The sequence below is a fragment of the Passer domesticus genome, chromosome 9, assembly GCF_036417665.1.
Source record: "Passer domesticus isolate bPasDom1 chromosome 9, bPasDom1.hap1, whole genome shotgun sequence".
NCBI lineage: Eukaryota > Metazoa > Chordata > Aves > Passeriformes > Passeridae > Passer > Passer domesticus.
Window position 1 is genome coordinate 30009124 of NC_087482.1, and position 14626 is coordinate 30023749.

At 42.1% G+C, this 14626-nt stretch overlaps 1 protein-coding gene across 3 annotated transcripts in view; it reads left to right on the forward strand.

Annotated features, from left to right (window-relative positions):
- Nucleotides 1-13752, forward strand: part of DCAF1 (DDB1 and CUL4 associated factor 1) — a 47625-nt gene extending 33873 nt beyond the window's left edge. For all 3 annotated transcript variants that reach the window (XM_064432330.1, XM_064432331.1, XM_064432332.1), the window contains exons 23-24: nt 9092-9347; nt 12781-13752. In XM_064432330.1, coding sequence (XP_064288400.1) covers nt 9092-9347; nt 12781-12839 — 315 coding nt within the window. In that variant the 3' untranslated portion in view covers nt 12840-13752. The remainder of the gene's footprint in view (nt 1-9091; nt 9348-12780) is intronic.
- Nucleotides 13753-14626: the final 874 nt, after the last annotated feature.

Sequence of the window (14626 nt, forward strand, 5' to 3'; positions counted from 1 at the left end):
TTACAAATAGAGGTGGCCCCAGGCAGAATCTAAGTGTGCTAAAAGCTTTTCTGTGAAGCTGATGGAGTGTTCAAACAAAGCTGCTCCTGGATTGATTTGCAAGCTAAGAGTGATTAGTTGGTATTGCATAACTGCTGCTTTTTATGGTCTCTGTTTCTGGGGTCTGTAGTTGTTTCCTGACAGCACCTTGTAGGGATGGTTACAACCAAGTTGCTTTAGTAGAAGAGATTTGGTTTTAATATAAGCAACACTTAGGAACCCAAATTCAATTCAATGTATGTGTATAAACATAGCCAAACATAAACTGAGCCCCTTGCTCTTTGTCCCACAGCTCTTCTGTGCTTTTTCATTTGGTTTATTTTTGTCTTAGGTTTACAAAATACAGCTTTTGTCTCTGTAGAAACATCCAACATTGAACTAGAAAGAACAGAGGTTTTCCTGAATAAAGACAGAATCTCTTTGGTACACTTGTCTGGTGAGAGGTTCCCTGTTGGAAGGATTTTTGTTTGTGTGCATATCCTCACACATATGTAAGTGTTTAGTATTTGCCTAGTTAGTTTCTATGATTTAGCTTTTGAAAAATTTGGTATGACATTTCCAACTTGTTGGAACTTCTGACAGATACTCTAAAACCCTTTCTGGCTGAAAGAGGATGCTTTCTTCATCTTTCATGGAAGTGGTGGTGGGGGGAAATGCATATGAATCAACATGAATATGGTGTCTTTTTGGTCAAGGTTTGTGAAGTAGAAACTAACCTGTTTGATCCCTACCTCTTCACACCTTGACTTGATGTATATTTGGGTTTTTATATCTGACCTACATGGGTCCATGGTTACTTTTTTTTGCCTGCACAGAAGATACAAAGTGATGCGTACTCAGTACAGAAAATAGAAAATAATGAGTACTCAAATAGAAGGGGTGGCTGATAGGGAAGCTTTGTTCAGAAGTCATGTGATGCACAATGATATAGCTTTAAAATCTGTGCTAAGAGTTAAGAACTGTGGAGAAAAATATCTGCCTTTTTTTTTTTTTAATTTTGATGCCTCACGATTCCGGTTCTGACTAATGTCAGCTGATGGCTCCATGACAGCTTTTTCAAAAAGCAAAGACTGAGAGTCTGTAATATGAATCTAGCAGGGGTGTTTAGTCTACAGATATCTTTCATTTCCTTCTGTAATTTAAGAAACAAAACATCTATGTTATTCCTCCTATCTCAAACCATCCTTTTAAGATCAACTGATCTGCAACATAAATTGCCCTCAAATTAAGTGATGGGGCTGACTCAGTGGCTTGAGCATGGGACTGCTGCAGTGAATGTTTGTGGGTTTGGTTGAAATGCTTGAGGACAGCACCAGTGTGGCCTGGCTCCTCCCTGCTGCTGTAGCAGCCTGTCCAGTGGGATCCCTGGGAGGCTCCTTCCCTAGGTATGGCCAGAGTTGTCAAGCCTTGTTAAACAGAGCAAATGCTGGTGAGTGTTGATGCTCTGTGGTCTGCACTGAGGGAAAGAGAGGATATAACAAGCTTAACAAGAGTTTTTGCAAGCTCTTTGGTTGGGTGTTTTACTCCAAAAATACCAATGTTCCTGCCTTTAATTTCCATGAGTTTTGTTAATTATTTCACTTCTGTGTGAGTATCCAAATGTGTCCATTAATAACCAGCAGTCTTACTCATAAGTATTTGCAAAATTGTATTCAGCATACAGGGAAAAAAGGTAAATGTTTCCTATTTTTCAGTATGGCTGCAAGATCTTCCTCTTTTTCCTCCTGCATTTGCCACTGTTCTGATATACTCCTTCAGTTAGATTTAGTGAAAATAAGTTGGGTGTCTGAGCTACTGATACAGATCTTGGACCATCTTTTAGTTGTTAGCTTGCTTTATTCTTACTTCTCTTTCTTGCCTGATTAGTATCCCCTGTTTCCCTTGTTAATCTACTATCTTCTCTAGTGAGGCAGATGAGGAATTTCAGAGGAAATGGCACATGGCAGCTGCCATGGGCTAGAAAAGGAGACTTCAGAAATATTCTGTGCTCAGAAAAGCTGAAACCAAGGGAACACAGACTCAAAACTGTGAAACTGAAGTTGGGATGAGGTGATCTTCTGAGTGGGTTTTAGGATTTTCATTTTTACTTCCCTGTTTCAGCTTTTCTTTCCATGTTACTTGTTTAAGGCCTCTTTTTCTCTCTGTGGTACATGTGGGTGATGTTGCATCTGTAAGGCTCAAGTAGTGTCCTCAGTTATTGTCATGTTCAGAGAGATTTATGGCTTCAGTAGCACGTTGCTTCACCTAGCTGTCCCTGTCCTATAAAGTGTTCTACTTCTTTTGCCAGACCTGAAGAACTGTTAATTATCCTGCAGTGCTTCTGGGCTATCCAAATGGTTGATGGTAGGTGTGTAATTTGTCTTTTTGCATTGGTTTAGAGAATTCCAGGTGATGGGAAATAAGCTTTGTTGATAAGGCAATAAAGACTCCAAAGACAATCACTATTCTAACATATGGTTTAGCCAGGGTGAAGAATGTTTCCCTGAGCTTTCTATGTCTGTGTGATCCCAGTTTCTATTTTTATTTTAGGATTCTCCCACTGTGTGCCTGCAACAGTAATTGCAACAGCAATTCCACTGTACTTTATTGCTGTTGTTTGATATAGTTGGTTTGTTTTTTCATGTGAATGCTTACTTGCCTGGGGAAGACCCCACAAACCCTAATCCACATTGGCACAGATATCTGGGATTCGTCAGACCATGGTGGTGCTTTGCCACTCTAAGCTGACTAGAATGATTTTTGTCACCAGGGACTCTAAAGTAAGGGTTTGTTTTAGGAGCTGTTCCTATAATATTTGAAGCTACGGTTTGATTTCAGACCTTACTCAGGAATAAAATGTGAATGGGTGTTTCCAGACAAATGTCTTAAATGATAATAAATATGTGTCTGTTGCACACCTTCATAGAAATCTCTGAGCTTAGTTGCAGCTGGGAAGGTAAAGAGTGGTTTCTATCAAAGACCTTTTTATATAACAGACACATTTTTTGAGCAGGCATCCTCCAAAACTGATATTTAAAAGAACAGTGCCTGTACTTTTTACCACATTTTTAGATAGTAGCAAATAACTGTGACTACTTTAGACTGTTCTGTTGTTTCAGAATCTATTTTCAGTAGCTCTCAGGCAGTGCAAACAGAAGAAATTCTTGGAAAGAAATAAGTATTTGGAGTTTCCAGAAGGAAAGACTTAGTATTATGGAGTAAAACAGCTTCAGCAGAGATAAAAACATATTCTGCCTCTTCAATGACATAAATCAAAGATATCCTTCCTCTTGCCTAACACATCTTTCTGGAATTCCCACAGTAGCTGGGATCCAAGTAAATAAAAGCTGCTTCAGCTGTGATGAGAAATGCCAGTCAGAGGCTTGAGAAAATAAAGGAACAAATTCTTGTCCATAGAGAGGGAGTTCATTTACCTGCCAAATTCTTAAATTCCTTTACGCAGTATTGTTCTTTGTCATGGAATTAAAGGAATGAATTTATTTTTGTAAGTGAGTGTGTGAGATCAATGAGAGAAAGGAAAAGAAGCATATTGAGAAATTGTGCCCAGTTCTGTACTCGTTACATTACCTCTGAGCCCTGCAGCACAGACAATACCATAAGTCACCTTAGAACCCCTTTATCCCAAGCATTAAGGAAGTTACCAGCTGGGAAATGGTGGCTTGCACATGCCTCAGAGGGCAGTGACTGGAGCCAGGTTGATTATCATCAGCTGCAGACAGACTGAAATGGAAACATTTCATAGGCAAAACCTCAAAAGAGCCCCATCTGAACCTCCTGAGCCATGTGAGCCCCATTCCCTTGAAGCTTTTGTTTGTCTGTATCATGGATGGTTTGTCATTCATCACAGGTAAGTAGTCATTGTTAGACAAGCTAAATCTACTTACACAGACTAAGAGATTAACTGCTTTTTATTTCTTCACTCCATGTTTTGCCTCTGACATTCTGTACGCTGTGTGCTGTTTCCTGTTTTAAATCTGCATATACCTACACCTGCATAGCAGCCTATGGTAAGAGTCCTTGCTTGTTACATATGGTAACTTCTGCACCTTCCCAGGCTTCTACATTTTTAGCTCTGTGACTAATGGCTAAGAAGAAGTAGAAATTCTAACCCTGAAGTAGCCAAGAAGGTAAAAGTAGGTGCAGCCCTGTAGTGTGAAGGAGATGAATACTTGGAATTGATTTACTGGTAGATAACAAGAATTATGGGTTTGCTAGCTGAGGGGGAGGATGGACACTAGGTAATCTAGGAGATGAAAATCCTTACCTGCTTCACCAGGGAGTCTGCTGGCTACATTTAAGCTTTTTCCACTACACATTGTCCAGGAGTGTTAAGAAGTGGCTGGGGGAAAGGAACTGGATAGAAACTCTTAAGTGACTGAAATGCAGCATGGTCACTCTTGGGAATTGCACTGCAAAGGCTCAGGAAGTACCAACATGGTACTCAGCAAGGAGTACAGTTGTCAGAAGATATGACAAGATTGTCTGTGGAGAAAGCCTTTCCTTGTTCTAGTAATTTATCTTACTCCTCTGGGTGAAACATTCCTACACTTGTATTTGAACAATGGTCATATGTCCTTTTTTATGAAAGCAAAGCCCCTTCCCAAGCTTGGCAATGGGGAGTAATTAAAATAATACTGATAATCTGGAAGGGATCAGATGGCTGCAGTTACAAATTTGCTCTAGGAGAAACTTGGGGAAGGAGGGTAAAGTAAACCAGTAGGCTTTTCTTGCAAAAATTCTTTACAAATAAATTAACCAAAAGAATGGGACTATGGGAAATGTGAATTTCTTTAAAAAGAAAACAAACCTAGATGAAATAAACAACTGCTAGAAGCAGATATGACCAGCAGATGTGTCTAAAGGTCCCACTACCTTGTCTAAAGGTAGCCAGAAGTGAATTAAATATGAGCTGAAACATTTGAAGGGAAAAGTGGGAAAAGCTTTACTAACATTGATTAGTTGTTCTGCAGATAGCGAAAAGATAAGGTGAAAATAAGAATAGTTAGAGTAGTACCATCTAGCATGATTCAAACTGAGAGGTGCAATAAAGATTGTGTTTTCAGAGGGAGGAAGTGTTGCTGGAAAGCAGCTGGAGGTGAGAGGTGCTGATGGGAGGAGAGGAAGAAAAAGTCAATGAGGTGTGAGACAAACAAATGAAGCTTTTTGTAACTGCTGAAACCATGTAAAATAAGCAAAAAGTCAGTGACCTGTAGATCTCAAAACTGAATCAAAATTTCAGACCCAAATACCAACAATTGAAAAAGACCTGTGGGGTCTCCTGTGGCAACTAAAGGCCAGCCTGATATAAATTTGAGAGATTGTGTAATCTGCAGTAGAGAAGTTTCAAATTCTGGTCACGTGGTCATAAACGTTAGGATTCAAGAAATGTGAGAAAGCTCTATAAAAATGTCTTGAGAGTACTTAAAAGCAGGCTGGTGTATTTTTATACACTGCAGATCTGCAGTGCTGTAAGTCGTACTTCCTGGAAGCACTTTGTACATGTACGAATTTAATGCTAGAATACATTACAGAAACATGTTAAAATCAAAAAGTTGAAGTTCTGCTTAGCTAACACATGTTTTGCATCAGGTTCAATAAGTGAAATACTGGAGTTTTCCTGAGCCTTTGAATGACTTTTGAGAGGTGAACACCAGTATGTCAAGTATCAATAAGATTTACTACCAAAAAAGACAAATTTGTGAATTTTTTATGTGCAAGGTGATTGGTAAAGGGGAATGGTAAGAAAGCTGGTGATGATGAAAGCTTATGAAGTGCATGCCAACAAGTAACAAAGAACAATATGGCAGAAAACACATGGTGCTTGAACAAGTGCTAAGGGTATTTCCTAATCTCTGAAAGGGCTGTAAAAACTGGTAATATGAGGAATTAGGTCAAGCAGCTTTTTTTAATTCCAGTGCAGCCACCCCAGTATCTGCTGTTCCATTAGGGGATGTTGATTAGTTTTTTCCTTTGGGGTTTATAGATGATAAATTAATTGAACCAAATCTACTTGGCTTTCTGGAAGCAAACTGGTGGTAGAGTTAAGTTACCAGTAATTTGCTTTGAGATGATTTTGAGGTAGTTCTTTGCTGTGTAATGAACTTCTCTGATTCTGTAAGTTTATGTCCAGGTTTTCTTGTACTATTACAGCTCTGTAAATTTTTCCTCCACAAACCTGGATAAGGTTTGGAATAGCTGTCTTGTCTTTCCTTGCGATGTGGCACAAGGTTTTTTTCTCTGCTCTTACTCAGAGTGCTTGAGTCCCTGGGGAAGGTTGCCATTTTCTCTCTGTGTAGGGATCCCTTACATGAGACCTTGTGGTGTCTCGTGAGGATTCAGCCTGAGCCCTCGTGAGCAGCCTGGATATCACTTACATGTGCTGGTGTTGGACTGCACCTGGCACCCCCTCACCCCTTTCTCAGCTGTGTGTCTCAGGGCTGGCTTTGGGAGCAGAAGCTCTGGGTGCTTTGTGTGGGGAGCTGTCCCCGTGGAGCCATCTCCTCCAGAATGCTGCTCTGGCCCTGCAGAGCTGGTGCTTGGCTTGGCTCACAAACTGAGCCAGAATTTATTTGCCTGTAGCTTAGCAGAGGCTTCACAGTGTCCAAGTGATGTGTGGGTTCTTCAGAACATGGCAAGGTACAGGTTTCCTCCTCACTGATGAAGATGCTTCTCTTGAGCCCTGTGAGGTGTCACCCCTCAGCTCTGTGAGGATGTCACTGCGTGTGTCACACTCACATGCACGTGTGACTTCTTGGAGCATGAGTTACACATTATTTTCTGTTTTACCAACAAATTTTACCATAATTTTCATCTCATCTTACTGTTCTTAGGTGGTTTTTAAATGAATGTGGCCTGGTCCTAATCACCAACTTCAGATTAAGTAATTTAAATGGTAAAAGTGGAAATATTTCATTTTTTCTGTTTGTATTTTCACCAATTATTTTTTCTTCACTGGTTGATATAACCCTTCAAAGTTAATTTGCAGCTAAATATACAACCTTTCTGTGTAATTGGCTCTTACTCTTGTCAGCTAGAAGGATTATTAGCTCTACACAACTGTATTTCATTTCATCCTGTGTTTGAACAGTGACATTGGTATAAGAGCCTTGCCTTAAGCTTGAATTAGAATGTTGATGAAACAGTAATTCAGTTTCCAAGAAATACATTATGTATGAAACATAATCAAATTTAGTGGTTTTGACATTTTGAATCCTTGTGGACTAGATATTTAGGAAAAAAATACTTTCAGAAATTCCACATATGTAGAAACACAGAGGGGACCTAACTCATTTCAGAATCCTTCAAGTTTTACCTACATGGACTCTAAATGGATCTTGGAGACAAAGTACTTTTTTTTCCCCTAATATCTACAGGTGTGTCTCTATCTCTAGATACTGAGAAACTTGGTTTAATACTTCCAAGATTTTTGAATAAATTGGTATCTCTCTTCTGCTTCAGAGTTGTTTAGACATTGCAAAAAGAAAATAAACTCTCCTGCTTTTTCAGTTTTTAATCAGCTTTTAGATTCTGAATGGAGTAATAAAATTTAAGACATTGGTCTCTGTGCAGATACTGCATAGAACAAAAAGAAATACAAATTATTAAGTCAAAGCTTTTATACTCAATTCAGTATGTTTTATGGAAGATTATACCCAGTATGGCACTGCATAAAACTAAACTGCAAGTAAGATGTTTTCTCTCCCAGTGTGTATACAATTAAGTCTGTTTATCTGAGGACTCATTAACTCAAAGTAAAGTTGTAATTTCCTAAAATAAGCACAGGCTTTAAAAGAGGTTGGTTTTAATTTTATATTTAATATAAAGTCTTTCATAAAGGAAACTGTATGTAGCAAACCATTGCTTTTGTGCTGTAATCTGCATTTAAGAACGTGGCACTTCTGGTCAGCACTGAGGACTTGGCTGCCTTTTGCAAGTGAAGAAACAATACAATTTACTCAGGCCTTTTGACTTTCTTTATTTCTTTTGCCTGTGACAGATGTTGGATTTGTGTGGGTGTGGTGGTTTTTTATAGCACTGACTGAAGCAAAGGTAGGTTGGGGAGATGACAGTAAAGGACTTTCCTCTGTCCCTTTAGATGTGAAAATGCAGCATTCTAAGCAGTGGAGTGTGGTGAGCTTGAGGACCAAAGGAACCCTTGAAGTGGGTTGTTAGATACCCATCTTAACTGCTTCCTAATTTTGCAAAACGTTTCTCCTCCCGAAACAAAGGGACAGTTAGGACTGAATGAGCTGAGAACATTGTGTTAGAGAAACAGGTTGTGGCTGAGGAGATGTGCAGGTGGATTGAAGCTTTTCTTTCAGTCCTGGAATGCTCTGGAGCTTGGCCTGGGATGGCATTTGTCTGGGAAAAAGATGAAACAGCTCCTTCCCACTCAGTCTCATCCACTACACACAGATTTCTGGATTTTGTCTGTACAATGAGGAATTCAGTTGCTTTACTGAATGCAAATTCTGATGGTTTGGTAAAGATCTTGATCCACAGGTAAATACCAAAGATGAGGCTTCTGAGCTGCCTTAAACAGTTCTGTCATCTGAAGCTGAGTGATTCAAGGATTGGCTTAGGTTAAAAGTATCATTCCCTACATTTTATACCTCATCTTAATGGCAATGACAGACTGATGGTGCATGTGGTTTGATGTCAAGTGGAGCTTTTGGTCCTGCTGAAACTTAAAGCAGTTTGCACAAGACTAGCAACAAAGCCTTGGATTAACAGGTCTCACTGCATGTCCTTCTCAAGGCTGCATTGTGGTGACACGTGTTGGTGGCCAGTCCTGGAGAGGAGATGGGGCCAGTGGTGCCTGTTTGCACCAGCATTTTGCAGTTGAGATTTTGCAGGCCTGCAGGTGATCTGGCATGTGTGATACTCTGAAGCTTTGCAGAGAGTGCTTAGATGGGTGATGATGGGAGAGTGTTTATAATGTCTGATGGCTGGATATGGGGAGAAGTGAAAACTATAGGTTTTCTTTAGTTACTGTATTCCATTTTACATTTATCTTAATGTCTGCAATGGACTGTTTTTGCTGTCTTTATAGGAGGAAGAGGAGCAAGAAGAAGAAGATGATGATGAAGATGATGATGACACAGATGACCTTGATGAACTAGATACAGACCAGCTGCTGGAGGCTGAGCTGGAGGAGGATGAGAACAATGAGAATGCTGGAGAGGATGGAGAAAATGACTTTTCTCCCTCTGACGATGAGGAAATTGCCAACCTCCTGGAAGAGGGAGATGAGGGAGAAGATGAAGATTCTGATGCTGATGAGGAAGTTGAGCTGATTCTTGGAGATAGTAAGTGTGTGGCCACCTTGGTGCCCATGTCTACTGCTTAAAGTCCTGACAAAGAGGCAAAATCTAAATTTGCTCTGAAATGACTTAACTGACTTGTCCCTGGCTGGTGTGAGTGACAGGCCATCATCATGCTTGTTCACCTGGGGTTTCTCTTAGTAATCTGCTGGTGAAAACAGCTCTTATGTGAGAGAACAACTGTGCATTCTGGAAAAGGAGGTATCTGCTTTCTTCAGGTGCTCCCAGGAGTGTGTGTATGTGTGAGGACTCTGTGTGCAGAAGCTTTGTGTGACTGCTTGTCTGTCCTGCCCTTCAGGGGGACACAGGTTTAACTCTTGCCTCACCAGTCCTCTCTGCCTCTTGTGAGCCTGTAAGGACAGAGAAGCACTTTTGATCCTTGGTGCTGTTCTTTCTCTTTTGTCATTGCTTAAAGTGCAATGCCAACATGGCATTTCTGACTTTACTTCCTTTATTAGGCGATTCTGAAGCTAACATAACTTTTGGGATACAATTTAAGTTGTTCTCTTTTTCTGGCATTCTGCAAATACAGTTATTTGAAAAAAAGTGTGTGTGTGTGTGTATGGGTGCATAGAAAGCTCTGAACTTTTTATGTAGCAATGTTTGGAAAAATGCTTCACAAGAAAGAAGGTGAGAAGGATAGCATGAGGCTTGGGATTTGTGACATCACATTCTGTTCCCTCTTTTGCACCACAATTTTTCAGTATATGCAGCCACACCACTTAGTTATTTTTTAATTTTCAAGCTGAAAAATGGACATAATATAGTTACCTTCAGTTAAAAGGTAAGGATGAGTAAATAAAATGTGCAAGGTGTTTGAAGTCCTGCAGTGATAGATTGATTCCTATCTCAGCTCTCACATCAGTCTTCCCTGCCAGTGAGCTGGAGGATGAAGCATGCCAGGCCCCTCTGTGGCAGTGATGTGGCTGGCAGGCTCATCCCTGTCTTCTGTGGCAATGTAGCTCAGTCATTTTTAAGGACGTGGCCACATGAGGTTGCCAGAGTTACTCTGTGGGGTCACTGATGTTCTCCAGAAGGAAGTAGGTTTATACTGTAGGGCCATATAAGATATTTGCACAGCTCAGTCATTAATGGCATCTTGCAGTGCAACATTTTGGGGATCTTTGTGACAGAACCCCACTCATTTTTCCTCAGGGAATGCAGAGCCAAAAGCTGTTCAGAGAGCACCTGGGGTGCTGTACTTTGAGTTGTCCAAGGGGCAGCATGGTCAGGATGTACAGGCCATTTCACTAACTCTTCCTGGAACAAACCAGGGGCTACTTGACAGAAAATTCTGGCGTGCTCTGCAGAGCACTGTGTTATGAAGTGGCCACATCTGTACCTCATTTATGATAGAGCTGCTTGAGCAGACCTTGGATCTGTGTGGCTGTGGAGCTGCAGCCAGCCCATCCTGTGGCTGTTAGGTTGCTAAGCAGCAATTTTGGGAACTCAGAGCAGGAAGTGCAGCTCTGCCAGGCTGATGCATGTGTGGCCCTTGATGAGTTTGATGAGTGGGGTTCTGTGGCAGCTTTCCTGTGACTTCATCTGACTTCTTTCTGTTTCCCACCCAGCAAAGAGCAATTAAAATTTTCCTTTGCTTATGCTTGTTCCACAATTAAAAATTGGAATGCACTGCCAGTGTGGTGAGTACTGGCATGGGGTGCATTTAGAGTGTTCCCTGCTGCAGATTCTTGCTGTATTGTGGGTGAACCTCCATAACATACAGTGAGTGTTGCCAAAGCAAAATAATTCAGGGAAAAATTGAAATAGGAGAATGAGTGGCATTGGTTTCTTGTGCTTTAGAAGAGGTTCTAGTTGTTTTTTTAAAATAATCCATGGAGAACCTGTATTTGTCTTCCTGCCCCTTTGTTACCACTCTGGGGACATTAGATCTGTTTGTCAAAGCAGTCCATGCATTGTGCAGGTCTTTAAAGGGCTTGTTCCTGGGCCAGGTGGGTGTAATTTTTGAAATGTATACGAGACATTGGATGGAAGAAATATATAGAATTCTCACCAGCAAGCAGCATGACTGACTCTTGATTCTGACTCCTCTTTTCTTCCATAATCCAAAATGGCCACTTCCAGGCAGGTCTGTGCAGACTGTATTGCCAAGCAGTTAATTGCAGTCAGGTTTACTTCAGACACAGAGCTCAGAACTGGAAAGTTGTGTGGTGAACTGGGGATTAGTGAGGACATCCTTTCTCAAAGCTTTCCTCTGGGTTAAAAAAAAAACAAAACAAAACAACAAAAACCCCCTAAAACTCCAACGTTCCCAGCTTCTCTTCTCCAGAGTTTCTGGATTTTTATCTTGCTTGTGCTTCTTTCCCTCTTACTGTGGAAGTGTAGCTGCTGGACACTGGCTGGTGTGTTCTGACTCCCCAGGGTGGCTGTGGCTGTTCTGGGAGCACTGGTGACCCCTGAGCTTAGGCTCAGTCTGATGGATGGTGAGGTGGAGCATCCCTTGCTGATCACAGTGCAAAGGCAGCTGGCTGATCTTCAGGGAGGAGGGTTGGGGGAAAGGGTTTGTGCCCTCTCTGCTTGCCTGTGATTTTTTTTCCCTAAGGATAGCATCTGAGAAGGGGTTGAACCTCCCAGAAGGTCTTTCTTACCTTAACAGGCATTTTAGAAATCCACCATTTCTGAGATGGCTAAGTGGAAGTCTTGGTGTCTTTTTTTTTTTTTCTTTTTAACTATTTTTAACACCCAGTTATCTGCTGCATCCAATGAATTCGCATAAGAAAAAGAGCCAACATCACCTCTAAGGTAAGGCAGGAGCCCTCTTGCTGCCAGAGCTGCTACCACTTCCCTCTTGCACAGCTGAGGGAGGAGAGATCTTATGTTTTGAGATAAAAAGCAAGTGTGTGTATGTGTGTGTGATTGCTTCTGGTAAATCCCTTCATGTCTTCATTCTGTACCACAATGAAGAAAACCAGGAAAAGCACAATTTGCAGGTCACCTTTAAGAGGTGACCTGTAGTTAAATTCATGACAGAAACCTCTGAGTTACTAGAGGAAGGTTCTAGTTGGGAGTGTGTGGATTGCTTCCACCTTACTGAGGTCCAGCTCACTGCATAAGGAATTACCTTGTGCACATCATGCAGGGGCCAGGCTGGTGGAGCTGTCCAGCTGTGAGGAACGACTGCCACATCTGTCCAGCCCCTGGTGTGAAGAGCTGTTGCCCTTTTTTGTGCACAGGAAGTTGTGCAGGCAGCTCACTGGTGTCCTCCCTACCTTGTTGGGGAAAACCTGCCAGCTCATAGGAGCTGCACTTGGTAAAGCTGCTCTCCCTGAGCCTCTGTTGTGAGCAGGGAAGGAAAGCTCTGGTGCACATTTCCTGGCTGCATTTGAGCAGTTTGGAGTACTGGTGGTGCAGGGCAGGGGTGACACAACCCAGCATAACCCACGTGTGTCCTTTGCAGCCGACAGCTCCGATAACTCGGACCTGGAGGACGACATCATCCTGTCCCTGAACGAGTGAGGAGCGCCGGGGCCGGGCTGTGGGCAGCAGGAGATGCTCCCTTCCCAGCAGGAGACCAGAGACCAAATTGGAAACCCACTGAGCACCCCAGCCCTGTTTTCCTGGGACAGCCTGAGGATCTCCTGCGATCCGCTATGTTGGTTTGAGTCAGTTTGAGGCTCGGGGCTAAGTCTCAATAAAGAGACCTGGGGCTAGGCCTCATTTCTCTCTGCCTTTTTTTTTTTTTATTTTATTTTTCATTTTAGGCTGAGATGACTCTTCAAGGAAACTTCTGAAGATATTTCACAATATATTTTCTTTGTATAAAGTTCTTTCCTAAAGAACAGAAATAGTTTTATAAAAAAAAAAAAAAAAAGAAAAAAAAAGGCAAGTGTTCTAGTAAAGAGGGGAGACCTTTGTATTCCTGTAGTACCTTGTACCATGGGGTAGGTTTGGGGAGAAAAATTGTTTAAAATTAAAAGAAAATTTATGCAACTAAGTGAAATAAGAGGATCATGGTTTCTAATATCGTTGAGGAGTGAGAATATCTTTATTTTAAATATGATTTTATTTTTGAAAAAGAAGAACTCCAGGTGTTACACCTGCTAATGCACCAGTGTGTTCCAGATGCTTTTGTGCTCCAGGGAAGAGCCCCTGGGGTGTTTGCCAATGTCAGTTTGTGCTGTGGTACCAGCTATAGTAGGAGGCTGAGATCCTGGCTGGGCCTAGTCAGAGCCTGCTATTCCTGAAGACATGGGAATCTGGGGTTGAAGTTTGAGCCCTTTTTCTCCCCTCTGCCCTTTGTGGTTCAAGTTTTTTAATCTTTCTTTGTCTCTTTCTTTCTTTTTTTTTTTTTCCTCTTGCCCTCTGTGTGGAAACTGCAAATTGAAGGCCTTTTTCTTTAATGTAAAGTGTATTTATTAAAAAATTAAATACAAATCCTGTCTGTGTCTATGGCTGTGAATTGTAGCCATGCAAAAGCAGTGCTCCATGCGCCTGCAGGGCTTGGCTGAGAGCAGCCAGGTGTAGCTAGAACCTGTCTGCAGTAAGGAAACAAAAATGGATTTGTGAGTTCAGCATGGCCACAGCACTGTGGGTTCCAGTCTGATCCCTTGCCTGACAGCCTGCAATTCTCAGTGGCATGCTCAGCACACTGAGTGGGAGCTGGATGATGCCACTGCTGCTGGGCTGTTCTTGTGTGGGGAGGTGCTCTGGAGTGTCCACTCTGCAGCTCAGGCAGGGAATTCTGCATCTCCCAGGCTGTGCCAGGAGCTGGAGCAGCACCTGCTTCCTCCTGTGGTTTGGCATTGCCCAGGCTGCCCTGTGGCTGTCAGGGCACAGGGAAGATCAGGCTGGGGCATGACAAGAGGCGCTGCCCTCAGAACAGGAGGAGGAAATGGCAGTAGCGTGTGACCTCCTAGTGCAGCACCCAGCTGCACAGCCTGTGCTCAGGGCTGCCTGGGGACTGTGCCCACTGCCTGCCTGGCCAAGGCCTGGCCTGTGCTCTTTATTCCCATCCACTCACCCTTTAACCCTCTCTCTGTTTTGGCCACTTTCAGAATAGGGTTTGAGGCAGAACAGGGAACTGGAGACTTCTCACCCCTTGACACTACAACCACTTTGCCACCAAGAACTGGTAATTTCAGCTCAGGCTCAAAGTCTTGCTGCTTGAAAAGGAAGGATATCCTTTTTAACTGAAAGAAGGGATAGCTTATTTCCCTTCCAGCATTGCATCTACTTAATGCACTTACCCAGGGCTGTTTGTTAATTATTAAAAAGAAAGGTTCTGCTGCAACTTGTAATGGATA